This window comes from Saccostrea cucullata, unplaced genomic scaffold, assembly GCF_032062105.1.
Source record: "Saccostrea cucullata isolate Sc308-1 unplaced genomic scaffold, CSIRO_AGI_Scuc_v1 ctg1207, whole genome shotgun sequence".
Taxonomy (NCBI): domain Eukaryota; kingdom Metazoa; phylum Mollusca; class Bivalvia; order Ostreida; family Ostreidae; genus Saccostrea; species Saccostrea cuccullata.
Genome location: NW_026928115.1, coordinates 129,009 through 148,374, shown reverse-complemented (window position 1 = coordinate 148,374; position 19,366 = coordinate 129,009). Strand labels below are relative to the sequence as shown.

General features: G+C 32.4%; 1 protein-coding gene across 1 annotated transcript in view; it reads right to left on the bottom strand.

Moving 5' to 3' along the window:
- LOC134276459 (uncharacterized) overlaps nt 1-18,292 on the bottom strand; it is a 68,748-nt gene extending 50,456 nt beyond the window's left edge. Inside the window, exon 1 of the mRNA XM_062758711.1 lies at nt 18,100-18,292. Coding sequence (XP_062614695.1) covers nt 18,100-18,183 — 84 coding nt within the window. The 5' untranslated portion in view covers nt 18,184-18,292. The remainder of the gene's footprint in view (nt 1-18,099) is intronic.
- Nucleotides 18,293-19,366: the final 1,074 nt, after the last annotated feature.

Genomic DNA, 19,366 nt, shown 5'->3' with positions numbered 1-19,366 from the left:
AATTGATATACTTTTATCAGATACGAAGAAGACACACACTCATTCCCGAAGCATTTAAACGGAAGTCCTCGACGTCACCTGACGTCAAAGCTTAATACATATTACTTTTTCAACACAGTCACCTTTTTTAATTCTATACATTTTTAGGTCACCTGAGTAAACTCAGGTGACCTATTGCTATCCGTTTTCGTCCGTCGTCGTGCGTCGTGCGTCGTTCGTCGTGTGTTAACATTTGAACATTTTTAGATTCTTCTCTGCAACCACTAAACCAATTTCAACCAAATTTGGCACAAAGCATCTATGGGTGAAGGGGAACAAAAATTGTGAATTTCATGATCCCTGCCCCCCTTGGGCCTGAGGGGTGGGTTCAAAACCACTAAAATAATGCCATCTTTAAAAATCTTCTTCTTTACCCCTGGACATCAAGCAATCAAACTGTTTGCATGATTGTAATCAGCAATAAGTCCTCTACCAAAATTGTGAAATTCATGGCCCTGGGGTCAGGGGTTCTAGTGCTAGGGCGGGGCTAAATAACTAGGTAGTGAAAATGCATTATATCTTTGAAAATCTTCTTCTCTGCTCCTGGGTATTAAATAAACCAACAACGCAGCACAGTTAAGGTTACAGTAAGGAGGCAGGGCATAATTTGTACGTCACGCATAATATAAGGTCTTCAAAATACCACAAAATGAAATTACTTGCTATTTCAAACAGCTGGATAGCTGTATACTAACTACATACAAACTTACTATTACATGCAGTTTTGTCGTCTGTTAAATCCCACACAATAGTATATATACGATGTATCGATCGCAATGCACTTGTCAATGTGACGTCATCTCGCAAAAATGACGCAGTTTTTACACAGTCAGAGGCTGATCAAGTCACATTTTTTACAATGAAAAATGTCTTTTGTTCTCAAATAAAAAAATATTTGTGGTAAAATAAAAAGCCATTAACTTGGATGCGATGTTTATTTTAGTATTATATTCATAAACTGTACGTGCATTTATCAGACAAGCGATTCTATCGTGTGTTTGCATGCAGATTCATTGTAAAAGTAATGTAAGGACCCCAATAAATCGATTTATTGCAAGGGCATACCCTCAATGTATCTTGTCAAAATTTACACATAAACTCAAGAAGCATTAAGATATTTGAAAAGTGCTGCGAACCTCTTGAAATCTTGCAAATTAATTAATTATAGCTATATTTAATGTAATTGACCAGCAAAATATTCAACCTGCCGTTCAACAAATTAAATTTTACCAATTAAAAAAGGGAATCTACATAGGTTCGCAGCACTTTTCACAAACTACATAAAGTGTTGAAAAGGATTATAAAATAAACTAAGATTTTAAGCTTGATTATGCCCTTGCAATATTGAAATTTATAGATGACCTCTAAGCTGCAAGTATAATTGCCAAAGTCATGTGACGTCGACATCAAATGACAAGTCTAAATAAAAAATCTTAATGTCCACAACATGTAGATTTAACGCACATTAATTTTTTTTTATATCAGTGAATTCCTCCTCCTAATAAAGTTTGTATTTTTTATCTTAAAAAATCGCCGATATTTCCATTTGTAACCTTAACTGTGCTGCGAAAGTACATAGTTATGATGAGCAAGAGTGCCTCTACCAAAATTGTGAATTTTATGGCCCCAGTGTCAGGGGTTCTGGTGTTAGGGCGGGGCTCTATTGATTATATAGTGAAAATACATTATTTATTTGAAAATCTTCTTTTCTACTCCTAGGTATTAAATAAACTAACTAAGTACATAGTTATGATGAGCAAGAGTGCCTCGACCAAAATTGTGAATTTTATGGCCCCAGGGTCAGGGGTTCTTGTTTTAGGTTGGGGCTCAAATGATTATATAGTGAATTGCATGAATTCTTTGAACATCTTATCCTTTGCTCCTGGTTTATATGCTAATGATCTAATTACATATTTAAGGCCAGGATTTATTTTATTTTCAGTTGTACAAAGCCTCCGCTCAAGGTTTTGAATTTTCAGAAAAAAAAATAAAACAATTTTTTTTCCTTTCCGATGTCAAATATGAGTCGGGATCGAGATTTCAAATTTACGAACTCGTACTTCCGGTTTTAAGATGAAACGGCGGGTAAATAAAGCTAGATCTGAGAAATATAGCTTGGTTTAGTGTAAAATTCATCGATACGAGTGCCATTCAAAGGACAAATAAAATGCTGACGACTTTGTTGTACAATGACATGCTGGTGAGATAATTATGTATTCGTTTCAAAAGTATCTGTTAAAAGGCAAGAATATACAAATATATACAGGCATGTAGTATCATTTGTATTAGTCCGAAAAATCTGACGTTTTTCTGGCTATTTTACGATTTTGATATTTTACATGCCAGGAAAACGTCAGAACCGGCGCCATTACGAAAACTGGGAAATCGCCGCCTCCAACCGGAGGCGGCATTCAGAGGTTGATTTTCGATACTTGTAAACCGAATTAAAGGCTGAATTCACATTTTATCAATAGTACTACACCTTTAGTATTCACCAACATCGTTTTGATGTACTGTTTATGAATTAATATAATCCGATGAACACATTTTATCTGACTGTTGAGATTTGTTTTCATTGTGCCATTGATAAATTGTGATTTCGGCATCTAATTCGGTTCCTAAGTATAGAAAATCAACTTCGAGTGGAGGCGGTGAAATTCCCGGTTTTCGTAATGGCGCCGTTTCTGATGTTTTCCTGGCATATAAAACATCAAAATCGTAAAAAAGCCAGAAAAACGTCAGATTTTTCGGACTACATTTGTATCAGCCAGAGAAATTTTTTTACACTTAATTGAAAAAAAGTTCACCCTACTCCCCAATACTCCATGTCTGTTTTATGATAGGAATTATAATTTAAGGCATCAAGTAAATTTTAGAACAATGTCTACACATTCACCTAACACATATTAAAAAAATGAAGATATATTGAAAGACTTTTAGCATGTTTAAAGAATTGATTTTTTAAAATATATTTTGACCAACATCACAAAATTTATATAACTGGCCCAAACTGGCATATGATGAAATAAGCAATTAAATGTTCTACTTTCCTATTTGTAATCATTATGTGTCCAGTGGTAAGGAGCCTATTAGAATAGCATAAAAAAAGAATGAAAAATTGATTTATCAAATATTTTTTTTATTTCCTTCTCCTTCGGGACTTTTTTATTCTCATGTTCATAACGAAACCTAAACATAAAAAAATGCTGGCCTTATAATGAAGAGAGGGGCTTCTTTCAAAATAGATAAATTCAGGGACACTGGGTCAGGGGTACCATGGGGGGTACTTTGAATAAAAATAAATTAATGCTTTGAAATCTGCCCTTTGATAAGCAATGGTGCCTCTTTTAAAATTTTTGAATTTCATGGCTTTTGGATTAAAACTCGAACCAAATACAATCGCTGGAAAGTTGTTACATGATACTCAGGTGACCTATAAGGCCCGTGGGCCTCTTGTTTATATGTCGCATTAACCTGTCATTAAAAACTACGAGGGCTGTTCAATAAATAATGTCCTGAACTGTAAGACATACAATACAGATATCATATGACATTAAACTTTACTTTCTGTCTTAATTGAATTTATAACAGTTTATGTGACCACTTTTCATCACATAGTTTCATCGTCAGAAACTGGTAAACAAGGGCTATTCGAGACACATTTGATAGACATCATATCAGAGAAATTTACACTGTTTTAAAGAAACGTTTGACAGTAAAAAAAGAGCTTGGTACTCAAAGAACACTCTATATTTTGAAAATGAGTAAAAACAACAGCGTGTACGAAAGTCTTAACAATTATTTTAAAATATCAGTAATTGTAGTTTCCACGTTTGTTTTACATTCAAACAGATATTGGAAATTCAATCTATTGCTTAAAATCATCAAAACAAAATTTACCATTAGATGTACAAGTTGATAAAAACGGCGAGGGTCTGACAAAAGCAAAGGTATGCAAGAGCACAAAGACAGATTTATATGCAATTTTCTTAAATATAAGTGGTATTGTTGTTCAAATTGGTATTCGGGAAGACAGTTTAATATCTGGAGAAGAATAGAAAGCAATTCTTTTGCAAAAAAATCGAAAGGTTTATTAGAGGGAGGACCCACAATAAGGAATCCACTACATTAAATTTTTTCATGATAGTGTCCAAACCCGCATGCCCTGAAGAATAATATGTTTTCGGGATAAACAGAAAGTTACTGTTTTTTTACATTAACAATATTTGCAAAATCTTTGACCTTTTGACATCTTTCTATTACCAAACTTGAAAAACGACTTTTTAGAGGGAAAAAACAAGTCCAGGGAATCATTGGATCTGCCATTTTCCAGTATACTAAGGGTCATACCCAAAAATGAGTTCTAAAAACAATCAGAAATTCGATAAAAAATGTTACGGACATGTGTTTGAATTAAACGAGATTAATAAATAAAATCATGAAGACTAAATCATTGAAAAGCTTCGTTTGCTTCTTTCTGAGCACCGAGGACATTATTTATTGAACAGCCCTCGTACACTGCTCCTACCGTCCGAAAATTCTAAATGCCACTTAAATACTAAAGAACAGCTTCCTTTATTATATTTTCTCGACTCATGTCTACAGTATTTATGAGTCTTTGTTGGTGTTTTTCCGATGTCTACGCAAAAGTTTATCACTGCTCTCTCCTCCACCTTTTCTGAAAACGTCTCTTTTTCAAACAATGCCGATCCCGTCTTAAAAGATTCTGATCTCGATTTCTCAGCCATTTCGAAAATTTGAACGTTCAAATTTTGCAGATATAAAGTTATTACTATTGTTAAACTCAAAATGTAAAAGTCATCCAGATTTCCATGGAATTTTACAAAATACAAATAAAGCGATATATAACTTTTTTTTATTAAAATCTTGCTGTGCTCTGGGTAACCATCCCAAGTCTAAAGTACTGTGCAAAAATATATTTGAGAACGAGTTAATCTGATGTGGATACTTAAAAATTCTAGGAAATTTTGAAATCACAAAATTTTACCAAAATCAACACATGAAAATGTACACGACTTGTCCACTTTATGTATTTATGACAATTCCCACAATAAATTAATGTCCATTTTTTTATATCATTGACTGTTATTTTCCAATAAGAACGGATTTCGTAAATCTTCTAAACTTGTCATTGGTCATTTGCAATTTTTTAAAAATATGTGATTGTACATTCAAGTACTCTGAAGTTGATATTATAAAGACAGTTTCTGATTGACCATGTTGACAATATATATCTTGTTTTTCGAGACTAGGTCTTCCAAGAGTCTACTGGAATTTCCATGAATACAAAATTGCGCACAACTATTTACAGACCGTTTTGTATTCATATGAATACAAAACGGTCTGAATTTAAAATTTGTTCAAAATTTTAAACGTAAAATGTCGATACGATATATCCCGGTAAGCTTGAAGTAAAAGACACCACAGAGTCTGGCACATCTGTTTCATATTTAGATATTTTACTAGAGAAGGACGTTGATGCTAAGCTAAGTACAAAGATTTAAAAGAAACTTGATGACTTTAAATTTTCAATCGTCAAGACACTTTCCTTTTAATTTATGCATCAATGTACCTTCATCTTCTGCATACGGTGTTTATATCTCTAAGTTGATTTGATAAGGTAGAGCGTGCTCTATAAATGAACATTTTCTAAAACGAGTTAAGTTATTGACAAACAAGTTGATGAAAAAGAATTTCAACAGTCTCGTTTAATGCCATCATTCCCTTTAAGCTCATAAGTTTCATGGTCTATACAATTACCTTGTTAGCAAATACGATCTATCATTAGGTTACATGCTGACTGACGTTTTTATACTAATTGTTAGAGCATTATCTTGCAATGAGCAGCTCTTCCAATGTGGCTGCTGCTACATGTATGGGATAATGTGAAAATGAAGAAATTACACATTGAATTGTCCACAGATTTTCCCGTTATTTCCCGATAGTGATTAGGAGCACACGGCGGGTGTGGTAGAGGATGCTCACTCTTTCAAAGCACCTAATCCTAAATGTGCCTCATATGCTTTGGAGGTCCATGTTTGCTCTACTCCTAAAGAAGTCGGTTCACTTTATGCATAAAATGGCCCTGTAGATATACCAATTAATTGATCAACACTTGATTTTCTATTTGAAGCATTAAAATAAAAGAGAGACTTGGTGCTTTCATATCCTATTAAAAAAATTCTCCTCAAAGTCCAGGTCTAGGAGAACTGGCTTTATGAAATTGCAATTTTCTTGAATTTTTAGGTAAATAGGAATAATTGAGTGCCTTCAGTCAAGAAAAATAATATGAGCGCACTCTCTGATCTAAAAAAATAAAACATGTCCATTAATCCTCAGAAACAGTTCTATCATTTACGAGTTGCATATTTTAGATCAGAGGTTGCGCTCTATATTAAATATAAAAAAAATAGCTTTAAAAATTGGTCGTTTTTGTAGACTTTTTCAGAACAGGAGGAAATTGACGTATTTCGTGACGTCATAATACATTGTCTAGCCGGAAAATGACGTCATTTAAAATAGATACGCAGTCACCAAAGATCTAAGTAATATTTAATGCATTGTTAACTAAAACTATGCAGTTTCAGTTTTTCAGAAATCCACAGGGCCAAATAAGGCAAACATGAACCTTGTTCTTTGCATTGTTTTATAGACTTTTCTTAGCTTGAAGACTGTTCATGATAAATTGCAACAGCACTTTCCAGTATAACCATGGAAACAACGTACCAGTCGTTTAAACTGATATGTCTTTGTTGCTTTAAATTAGAAATTTTATTTCTATCTTATCAAGAAATAAATAATATGATTCATCATTAATAATATTCGTAGGAACTAATGTTAAATATAATAAATTTATACAATGTAGGTTTCTTCAACTATTTCTTATATTTAAAATTTAATGAAATTTTCAAAGAATCGAAAGACAATATCACTAAGTGATGGTATGAGTGAGATTATATTAGAGGCATGTTGTAAAGTTATCACATAAAGAAACAAAATGATACAAAATCAAATAGTTTACTTAGAGAGAATTTTACGGATTTAAAAGAAAATAATATACAGATAATTTTAAAGTTTAGTCCTTAATATTCATTTAACTTGCATTTAAGAATTTCTTAAAGTCTTTGATTATATTTAGTAAGAAGGATGTGGAGATAACGGACAATATTCAATCTAAAAGTCCATACAACAATACAAAACAGGAGCAGAGCAAACACGGAATAATAAAACATCAGAGGTGGGATATCATGTGCCATGGAGGCGTGAGCATCCCTTGCTGACTGGTCACACCCGCCATCTGCTATCTGCTCCTTGTCAAGATCAGGAAATAACGGGAAAATTTGTCGTCAATTCAGTGTATAAATAATGGACTAACAATTGGTATGAAAAACGTCAGTCAGCATTTGACTCGATGATAAATTGTATTTGCTGACAAGGTTGTTGTATCGACCATAGAACTTACGAAATGATGACTTTAAACGATGCTACTGAAATTCTTGTTTCATCAACTTGGTTGTCAATGATTTACCTCGTTTAAGAAATTGTTCATATGTAGAGCATGCACTTGCGTAACGAATCAACTGGAATATCTATTCTCCGTATGCAGGTGATGAAGGTATATTGCTGCATAAGTAAGGGAAGTTGACGATAGAAAAGTTAAAGTCATCACGTTTATCATATAGCTTGGTTGTTAGATTACCTTTAAAGCCGCTTGGTCCGATTGTAATCGCTAAAAAAATATATTCGTTTTTCTTCTTGAAAAATAATTGTCCATAAATTATTTCAACTTTGGTCAAATTATATCCCCAAAGTCTTTTTCTTTTTAAAGATATCAAAATTCAAAAGTTAAAAAAATAATTTTTGTTAGGTCACACAATAAATAATCCTTTGTTGACATTTGTTGACATTGCGTGAAGTCATCTTCGAAAAATTAAATTTATCGCTTACATGTATAACTCGTGAAGAAGAAACCTGAGCATTTTTTTCCACAACAAAGTGTACACAGACAATATTCTAGCCCTCGTTACTAAACCCCCTTTTTTCCTTTATTCTGTAAATATGCATATTAATATAAAAATTACTATGGATTATATTCAATTAATTCCTTAATTTTTAAAAGATAGTTCATGACTTAGGATTCTACTAATTGAAAAAAAAAATACTCGGGTTTGAAATCTCTTCATAATTAAATATATCCGATAAAGGTATTTTTTTCAAAGGTGACTTCAAAACAGATCTTAACTTCCCGTCAGGAACTGCTGTTTATCAACAAGGTTTTTGGTATATGTTTTCTATGCAAGGATTGTTGTAATAAACTATTAAATCAATCTTATAATTAATTTTTTATATATTATCTATGTAATGACATACTTTTATTGTTAAAGATAATATGTGCCTGTTTGGGATGAAGCGGCTTTAAGGTCTTAAATTGTTCTTTAATAATTTTGGGAGGCAGAAAGAAGATATTTTCATACACCACCATTCCGACAAAAATATAGTCCCTGCTAGTTTTTTAAACACATATTTCCATTTCTATTTGAAGTTGTACATTTGTGATAGAAAAAATTGGTCTTTTAAATCTCGTTCACTTAAATATACGTATAAGACATATTAGCAAAAAGGGAAGAATCCTACCTTGAAGACGCAAATAACAATTGTTATGGTTACAAGAAGGGATAACGTTCGGTTTTGTCAACTTTAAATCAAAATCAATATAAAAACCCAATGTGCTTATTTTTCAACCCCCTAAAACATGGAACTGGAGTTTTTGTTTTGCAGGAGATACCCTATTTCATCATTTCTATGCACTGTGTTATTAGAGTTTAACACATGGATGTACAGGGAAAAAACCGTTAAATATTAAATATTTTTCTCAAGAAATACAAAGTCATGTTAAATCATTTTGATATAAAAGTATCTACAGGTTATGAAAATTGTTAAGTTTGATTCAAATATGAAAACAAGGGAAGGGTTGTTCTACATCTATAAAAAAAACGCCCATGTGCCACAATTTGTCCAGTGGTTCTTAAAGAAAAGTTGAAAAGTGAAAAGTTTACAGACGGCGGGACAGACAGACAGACGAACGCCAGAAACCTGTGATCAGAAAAGAAGTAGGAATGGATCACAACAGGGATCACAGTATTGCATAAGGGGGCAATGTGCTTATGAAAATCGGTAGAAGTATATTGACTCAAGTGAGCAATTTGGCCCTTGGATAAATTGATTAATGATCATTTTCACACTGAGTTCATTTGCTACATACATTGTGCCTTGTTGTAGAGAAGAATATTTTCAAATACTTCATGCATTTTAACTACCAGTATACAATCGTGAACCGCCCTAAGATTAGGTCCTCTGACCCAGGGGCCATGAAATTCATTTAATTTAAGAATAATACTTTTTGCTAATCTTATTTACACAGACCGCGTGTTGCAGTGGTTATCTAGAGCGTCTGATCTGGAGTTGCCAATAACGATCCTTACGTCGAGGGTTCGAATCCTAATGTGGAGACAGATCTTTCTGATGTCACCGTATAAACTGGGGTCCCGTGTCGCAGTAGGTGCTGGCACAAAAAAGATTCCTTACTGATCAATGTCTCAAAGTGCCGGGTGAAGGACCAAATATGCAGCTCTCCACCGGCAATTGTGGAGTCTTCATAGGAGTGAAAAATTCTCGAGAGGAACTTTTTACAGCATACAAATAAACATTTTTATACAATAAGTTTTCTTGCTTAATATCAACAATGATCAAGGGTAAGGAAGAAGATTTCAAAGAAATTATACGTTATACTAGATCACCTGATCAAAATGTGTCTACTGTGCGTCGTTGTCGTTTTAATTTTTTACATTTTCATTTACTTCTCAAGAAGCAGCAGGCCCATTTCAACAAATCTTTATACAGAATACATGTATCCTTGGGAAAGGGGTTCATTCACATTAAGTTAAGGGTTATAAATATGCTAATGATAAATATCAATGACACAACTTTATTTAAATTTTAGCTTGTCCACAAAATTTGAAGACAACCCTCGTACATAGCTTTTCCAGTAATTGTTATATGCCTTTTTCTATACTAATCACTAAAACATTAGTGAAGGAGAAACTTCAGGAGTGCTGTGCAAAAATATATTTGAGAACGAGTTAATCTGATGTGGATACTTAAAAATTCTAAGGAACTCTTGGAAATTTTGAAATCACAAAATTTTACCAAAATCAACAACATGAAAATGTACACGACTTGTCCACTTTATGTATTTATGACAATTCCCACAATAAATTAATGTCCAATTTTTTTATATCATTTACAGTTATTTTCCAATAAGAACGGAATTCGTAAATCTTCTTAACTTGTCATTGGTCATTTGCAATTTTTTTAAATATGTGATTGTACATTCAAGTACTCTGAAGTTGATATTAAAAAGACAGTTTCTGATTGACCATGTTGACAATATATATCTTGTTTTTCGAGACTAGGTCTTCCAAGAGTCTACTGGAATTTCCATGAATACAAAATTGCGCACAACTATTTACAGACCGTTTTGTATTCATATGAATACAAAACGGTCTGAATTTAAAATTTGTTCAAAATTTTAAACGTAAAATGTCGATACGATATATCCCGGTAAGCTTGAAGTAAAAGACACCACTGAGTCTGGCACATCTGTTTCATATTTGGATATTTTACTAGAGAAGGACGTTGATGCTAAGCTAAGTACAAAGATTTAAAAGAAACTTGATGATTTTAAATTTTCAATCGTCAAGACACTTTCCCTTTTAATTTATGCATCAATGTACCTTCATCTTCTGCATACGGTGTTTATATCTCTAAGTTGATTTGATAAGGTAGAGCGTGCTCTATCTTCCAATGATCAGCTCTTCCAATGTCGCTGCTGCTATAGGATAATTTGGGACCATTAAACGTAAAAGTGAAGAAATTACACATTTGTCCAATGAATTTTCCGTTAGTTTCCGATGATGATAAGAAGCATACGGCGGGTGTGGCAGAGGATGCTCACTCCTGTAAAGCACCTAATCCTACGGGTACTTCTGATGTTTTGTAGGTCCGTGTTTGATCTACTCCTAAATTTGCATTGTTTTGTGGACTTTTCTTAGCTTGAATACTTTTCGTTATCTAGTCAATATATTTCAACTTAAAGAAAAATGAAAATCCAATACTGGCAAATATACATCCTTAAAATGCCAAAAACATTTTTTTCTAAAAATGGGATAAATTGCTACAGTACTTTGCAGTGTAACCATAAAACAACGTACCAGTGGTTTAAACTGATATGTTTTTGCTGCTTTAGGAATTTAATTTCTATTTTTAAAGAACAATATAATTTGATTCACCTTTAATAATACTTATTCGTAGGTACTAAAGTTGAAAATGATATATCTATAAGTTTAAGATAGGTTTCTTCTACAATTTGTTGCATTTAAAAATAAATGACATTTTCAAAGAATCAAAGAGACAATATCACTAAGTGATGGTGTTAGTGAGATTATATTAGAGGCAAGGTCAGTTCAAGGTCATAATATTTTCCCTGGACATTAAGAATAAACAATTACTGTAGCCTATCATAGGGTCCCTACTTCCATTTCAAGAGATTGATTTTTTTTTCTTTTTGCATAAAATGATACTGTAACTACATGTACCAAATAGGGGCTATAGGATGATATTACCAATTTGACAAAAGTAATTTAACTAAATTGGATATTTTCTCTACTATTCCTAATTTTTTTTTTTTTTTTTTTTTTGAATATATAAGTTATTTTCATGAGTTTTCTTATTTTCACATACAGTAAAGTTATCACATAAAGATACAAAATGATACAAAAACAAATAGTCTAGTTTTGATCGTTTACCAAGAGAGAAAAAATAATTTGTATGGACTCAAAAGAAAATGATATAGTTACATGAAATTTGACAGTTTAGTCCTTATTATTGATTTATCTTGCACTTAAAAATTTGAAAGTCTTTGATTATATTGTGTTAGATGTAAGTTCAAATTGTTTATGGTCAATATATAACCCAATATGCTTAGATTTAAACCCCTAAAACATTAAACTGGAGTTTTTGTTTTGGATTTCTATGCACCGTGTTATTAGAGTTGAACATATGGATGTACAGAAAAAAAATCGTTAAAATATTCTTCAAGAAATGCAAAGTCATGTTAAATCATGTTGGTATAAAAGTATCTACAGGTTATGCAGATTTAAGTTCGATTCAAATATGAATACAAGGAAAGGGTTGTTCTAAATCTATAAAAGACGCCCATTGGCCACAATTTGTCCAGTGGTTCTTGAAGAGAAGTTGAAGAAGGATATGGAGATAACGAACAGTATTCAATCTCAAAGTCCATTAAACAATATACAAAATCAGAGCAGAGCAAACACGGACCTCTGAAACATCAGAGGTGGGATCAGGTGCCATGGAGGAGTGAGCATCCCCTACCGACCGGTCACACCCGCCGTGTGCTCATTACAAGACGAAAGACCACCTTTAAGCAATCGCTTAATGGTAGCTTAATGGTGACTTAATGGTGGCTTAAAGAAGTTAATTCCTTTAAGCCACCATTAAGCCACCATTAAGCTGCAACTTACAGGTGCTTAATGTCCAAACTTCATTAAGCTACCATTAAGCCACCATTAAGCTGAGCTTAATGGTGACTTAATGGTCAACCCTCATTAAACTTTTACGCATCTTATATAGAATCTTTGAACTAACTTTTAGTTATTTTAATATCATTTACGCAAAATCTATTCCAACTCATAATTCTGTCATCTATTCCAACTCATAATTCTGTCTCGATCATAATTTCTACGAGTTTTTTGTCAATATGCATAAACTTGATCACTGGGAACAAAGTTAGCTAATAGCCACAGGGGCTTGCTCGAGGTGTCTAATTTTTTCTTAAAATCATTTACAGTGATAATAAAACAAGACATCCTGTATCAGAACCGTATATTATTTTTTTTAAATAAATCATTATTACATGCGTTGTTTTTATTTTTAGTGTATGTGATTTTTAAAAATAAATAATTATTACACACTGAGCAAGTCCTTGTGAAATATTTTAAATTTACAATTATACCAAAAATCAATTTGTTCTTAAAATTATCTATATCCATGAACACAAAATATATATTACTTTTTAAAAACAAAATGGTATTTTTATTTCATGTGTTAAAAGAAACATTCCGCTACAGAATTCACAGGAATATAACTATATAATCTCATGAAAAAAAATCTCTGTCCTTTTTTTTTGGGGGGGGGGGGGGGGGGGGGGGGGCTACTGGTATACAAATGTTTAGTTTTCAAAGATTGACTTTTACCATGAAAAACTTTTTAAAGGCTTTTACATCATGAATAATTTCTAATTAATTCGTTATTCTGTTTTTAATAATGCAGCGGTAAGTATCTGTCAAAATCTAGTCGGTCTTCAATGATTGTTATTTCAAAATCGATTTTCAGAGGAACGGCCGATCAGATTAAACATGACATCCGACCAGATGTATATATACACATTGAGGAACGGGGTAAGATTAACAGATGATCAGTGTACAGTAAACTGACTGGTGAGACAATAGACCTTAATTAGGTGTCCCCCGTCCCCGGTTAACTAACAGGAAACTATACATACACAACGTACACTGACAGATTTTAATGATCAATTATTTTTTAAAAAAATTTAAATTTAACGCAAGCATATAACAAATTAAAAATTATGATTCATCGTAAAAAGTCAATTATTTGATACCCATTATGATACAAAAAGAATTGAAACTGAATATGATATTCTAAAAAAAGTTTTTGTAAACGTAATTAACCAGGTACATTGTAACTCTTACGCGAGGATTGTCACTAAATTGTTGACACAGAAACCGTTAATATCTGCAGTATATTAAAAATAATAGTAGAATCTGTTTTTCCTCTTTCTTTTTCGATGATAGACTTTTGTGTTTTATCTATAATTAATTTATTTTCAATCATGATTTAATGCTTACATTTCGAAAATTTTCGTACAGAGCGAAAAACTCTATTACATTGTACATTACATCAATCTAAAAGCCGAACTCAGTGTAGAAATATATATTAATGTGTTAAGATCCACAAATAAAATTCTTTATAATTTGATTAATGAATCAATTCAAGACTTTTGGAAATGTTCAACAAAATACTAGTAAATACCTTTACAAGCCAAAACAAATTTTGAAAAAAAATAAAGGTTAAATATTTAATATTTTCCTCACATAATCAAGAGCGATAGCCTAATGGATAAGGCGTTCGCCTCGTAACCCTAACGTCAATGGATCGCGCCCCAACTGAGGCGTATTTGTTTTTTTTTTTATTTTGAATTTCGTTCTTTTTCATTATTTTTACCAAATCAAGATGTAAGCGAACTCTACATTTATAACATTGATAAAAAATCACTATAAAAATAATTTTTCACCCATATAAACAATATTATGGACTGCGTTATGTGACTTAATGGTGGCTTAATGGTGGCTTAATGGTAGCTTAATGGTAGCTTAATGGAGTTTGGGCATTAAGCACCTGTAAGTCTAGCTTAATGGTAGCTTAATGGTGACTTAATGGTGGTCTAAAAGTTACCATTAAGGACCTGTAAGCCACCATTAAGCTACCATTAAGCTACATCTAAGCACCCATTAAGGACTTTGAGTTGGCTTAATGGTAACTTAATGATGGTGTAAATGTTACTTAAAGGTGCTTAATGGTGACTTAATGGTGACTTAAAGACAACCATTAAACCACCATTAAGGACCTATAAGCCACCATTAAGCCGGACTTAAAGGGTGTGTTTCATCGTGTGCATTGTCATGATCAGGAAACAACGGAAAAAATCCGTCGTCAATTCAGTGTATAAATAATGGACTAACAATCGGTACAAAAAATGCCAGTCAGCACCCGACCCAACGATAAATTGCATCCGCCGACAAGGTCACTGCATCGACCATAGAACCCACGAAACGATGACCCCAAACGAGACCGCCGATACTCTCGTCCCATCAACCTGCTTGTCAACAATTTACCTCGTTTGAGAAACTGCTCATACGCAGAGCACGCCCCTAGTTTACATGGGGAGGGGCAGACAGACAGATGAAGAGACGAACACTACAAACCTGGTGATCACAAAAGAAATAGGAATGGATCACAACAGGGATCATAGTATTGCATAAAGAGAAAATCTGCGAATGAAGGAGTTTATTAACTGAAGTTAGTATTATGGCCCTTGGATCTATTGATTAATAATCATTTTCACACCGAATTCATTTGCTGATTACATGTACCTTGTAGTAGAGAAGAATCTTTTCAAATACTTTATGTATTTTAAATATCAGTAAACCGTCCTAAGACTAGGTCCTCTGACTCATGGGCCATCACTCTAAAAAAGTTTTACTTGTTGCTTTTAAAATAAGATATTAGATTAAGAAAAACTAGTAATTATTAGTAATCCATTTAGTCAGAATAGCAAGTAAATGGCTATCATTGTTAGTAATTGTAAACATGATTAGTAATAAGGATAAATTCATTTACTTATAAAATGATTTACTAAGTATCAATACTTATTAGGAATTATAATACTTAGTAAATGAACTACTCAATTTAGTAAATCATTATTATTTAATTTAGAGATAATATGCTTTCTATTTACTAGGTTTTACGAATTGTTACTAAGTAAATGTAATTTTGAAATTAATTAAAATCTAGAATATTATTACTTAGGAGGATACTCAGTAAATGAAATACTTATCATATTTACTAAAATCGACATTATTTCTTTGTAATTGTTTTATTATATTTAGCAATAAAACATTTAATTCCAACATCAAAACCTTCTATATTGAATAATTTGTATATACTTAAGGACCATTTTTAAAATGGTTTAAAGTTTCAAGTACTTAATACAGCATTTTAATTAGTATAACTTTTTTTTTTACATGAAGGAATATTTGAAAGAAAGATAACTCCTCCTCACAGACAATTAATATGACAATCTAAGAATTCAATCCTGATAGTAATTAGACTACCATTTTTAAGTAATTATTTGTATTGCAACTGCTCTGAATTCTCCTTGATTCAGTAAATAAATTATTGTTTTAAGTAAATCAATTGAATACAATTCAAACAAGATGTGTTTGTGAAACACTAATGCCCCCATATGGCAACATAGCAAAGGTTTTACTTTTCTTATATGCAAATTCAATATATTGGTAATTCTTGATATCTCAAAGGTCAACGTCAAAAGGTAAATGTTATTGGTATCTGATGAAATGTCCTGCCACAAAAAATACATATCTGAAATATAAAAGCACTAACCCCAACCCTTCAGAAGTTATGGTCAAGTTTACCAACTTTGAAATGTAGATCAAACTCCAAGGTCAAAGGGTCAGATTTGGTGGTACCCAAAGGTCTTGCCACAAGGATGAAATATATAAAGTATGAATGCACTAACCCCAACCTTTGTAAAGTTAAAGTCAAGGTTTGCTTTTTAAAAGTGGGTCAGACTCCAAGGTCAATGTCAAAGGAACAAAGTTCTTGGTATCCTATGAATGGTCTTCTCACAGGAATTACATATACATGTATGTAAGTATGAAAGCCCTATCCCTTATCGTTCAAAAGTAATGGCCAAGGTTAAAGTTTTTTCACAAGGATTGAAATATCCTTTATTTTTTTCGTTATAGTATATATATAGTAATTAGACTACCAGATTTAAGTAATTTGTACTGCAGCTGCTCTGAATCCTCCTTGATGCAGTAAATACTTTATTGTTTTAAGTAAAACAATTAAATATAGCAATTTAAAAACATTTTAGTAATAGCTAGTAATTAGTGGTAAACTGTAAGTAAAAACCAAGTAATAGGTTATTACTTACATACACAAATTTAAGTAAATATAAATTACTTAGTAAAACTTTTTTTAGAGTGATGAAATTCATTGTAAGAATAATCACTTTGCTCTTCGTATTTATACAGCCCTCGTCGTGCAGTGGTTAGAGCGTCTGATCTGGCCATGGAGTCGCGGAATAAGCTAGGATCCTTACATCAAGGGTTCGGATCCCAGTGTGGGACGTGGAGACATATCATTCGGATGAGACCGTATCAACTGAGGTCCCATGTCGCAGTAGGTACTGGCACGAAAAAGATTGGGGCTTGGGGCTTTTTAGCAGTATGGGATCTCTATCGTGTTAACACCTGCTGTGACACAGGGGCTCTGTTTTTAAGGTCTCATCCGATGGACCCGCAACTTTCACTTCAAATACCTTCAAGATAACTGCAGTACTACTCTTCTGCAGGGCAAAATAATAATATTTGGCAAAATGTTAGTTGATAGATAATTACACAATTAAATGACATATCTTGAACAATTGTTTTTACGTCATATTTCACCATACTATATCATCTTGCCCTGCAAAAGAGCAGTATCACAATTACCATAAAATGGTCTTATATAGCTTGTCATTTTCATGAGACGTCCACAGTTTAACTGTTCCAATTTATCAGCAGAGCCGAAATTTTGGCATCAAGTTTTAACATAAGGAAGCTCTAAACACTAACAGATGCTGCTTTTTGGACTTGCAGAAAAATATATTATATAAAGTGTGCACATTCAAGCAAATTCATTTATTCGATACATAAGGCACCTGCCTTATTTCCACAGGAAAAATATCCAGGGACAATGGTCTATTTGTGAGCAGAGATCACTGTAAAAAACAGTTGTTAATTTACCATAAGAAAATTAATGAAGATGATGAATTCAAATACTTTTTCTTGGTCTTCTCTAATGCTATACATATTTGAATCTATTAAAAATCATCTTTAATTAACTGTAAATAACATTTTTTAAAATCTTAGTTTTAAGGGCAGATCACTCTAACTGCATAAAACTACACTCTAAATAGAGTTCTGTAGTGTGCAGTGTTTAAAGCTTCCTTAACACATTATACATATATATACATTTTTGTTTAAGTAATATTTAACATTCCAATAAATTTAAGTAATCATGATATAAACTTACACATTCCACCACCCAGTGTGCCAGTGTTAACGTTGTAATCAAGATCCAGAAATAAAAATTTCTCCTGCTACGTTCCATTGGCATGATGGGAAGTTGTCAAGTCTACTGTTCCTGAACACATTTCTTTGCCACTAGAAGACTTTAAAAAGCTATCTTTAAAAAACAATCCGACCTTTACACATTAAAACAAATATGGCGGATTCACCAGCATATTCTAAAGTGCATACGTGTATGGCACGCCAAATTCACAAAAATGAGCTAATCATAGTTACACAATCGATAAACTAGGTTTATCGCTTGTAAACTATAGTTTACGGACTGTAAACTATAGTTAACAACGTTAATCTATATTTTACATCTGTAAACCATAGTTAACGCGATAATCTATGTTTCACAACCGTAAACTATACTTAACACTGAAAACAATCATTTGCGATTGCAAAACATAGATTATCTGATAAATACAGTTTCACGATTTGTAAACTATGGTTTATAACTCTTAACTATAGTTAACGATCGTAAACTATAGTTTACAGACGACGTGAATCTATGGGCGAATTTGCTGCACACGAACTGGTTCAGGTTTTGGTTTAAGGTTTAAAACTAGTTTTTCAAACTGGTTTAAATTTCAATCCGGTTTACCTCGGTAAAACAAATGAACAGTTTATACAAGATGGTGTCAAAAAGATGCAGAACAACATAGTTACATGTAAATAAATTTGTTAAAATCTTTTTCTTAATAAAAGAATCCAAGAAATTATAATGTATTTATATTCTTTAATTATCTTACTTATAGTTTAAGTGTAGTATTTATGTTTTTAATGCTCCAAAGATTAATCAAATGAACAATTTCCACATTTTTTACACATGGAAAGATAAACAATCGGGTATTTATAGTTATACTCTTTAGATTTCCAATATTTAAGCTGTCTTTACAGTATGTTCTACAATTTACCATTCATGTTGAAGTTTGTTCAAATGATTCAAAACTTATTTTTGAAAAGGAAAATTTAACATATTCTGCTCATTATTATTGAACAAACACCATTATTTTCAATATGCAGTATTTCTCTATTCTCTGAAGCCTTATACTGATAATACATAAAACATCATGCAAATATCAGAATGTGGCATTTTGGTCAAATAAGTTGTTTGTCCTCGAAAAAACAATTATTTATAACCTTATTTCTTTATTAGAATAGTCACCATCTTTCATCACCGCCATATTTGAATACTTCCCGCTCTTTCGTAAACCGAATAAACCACC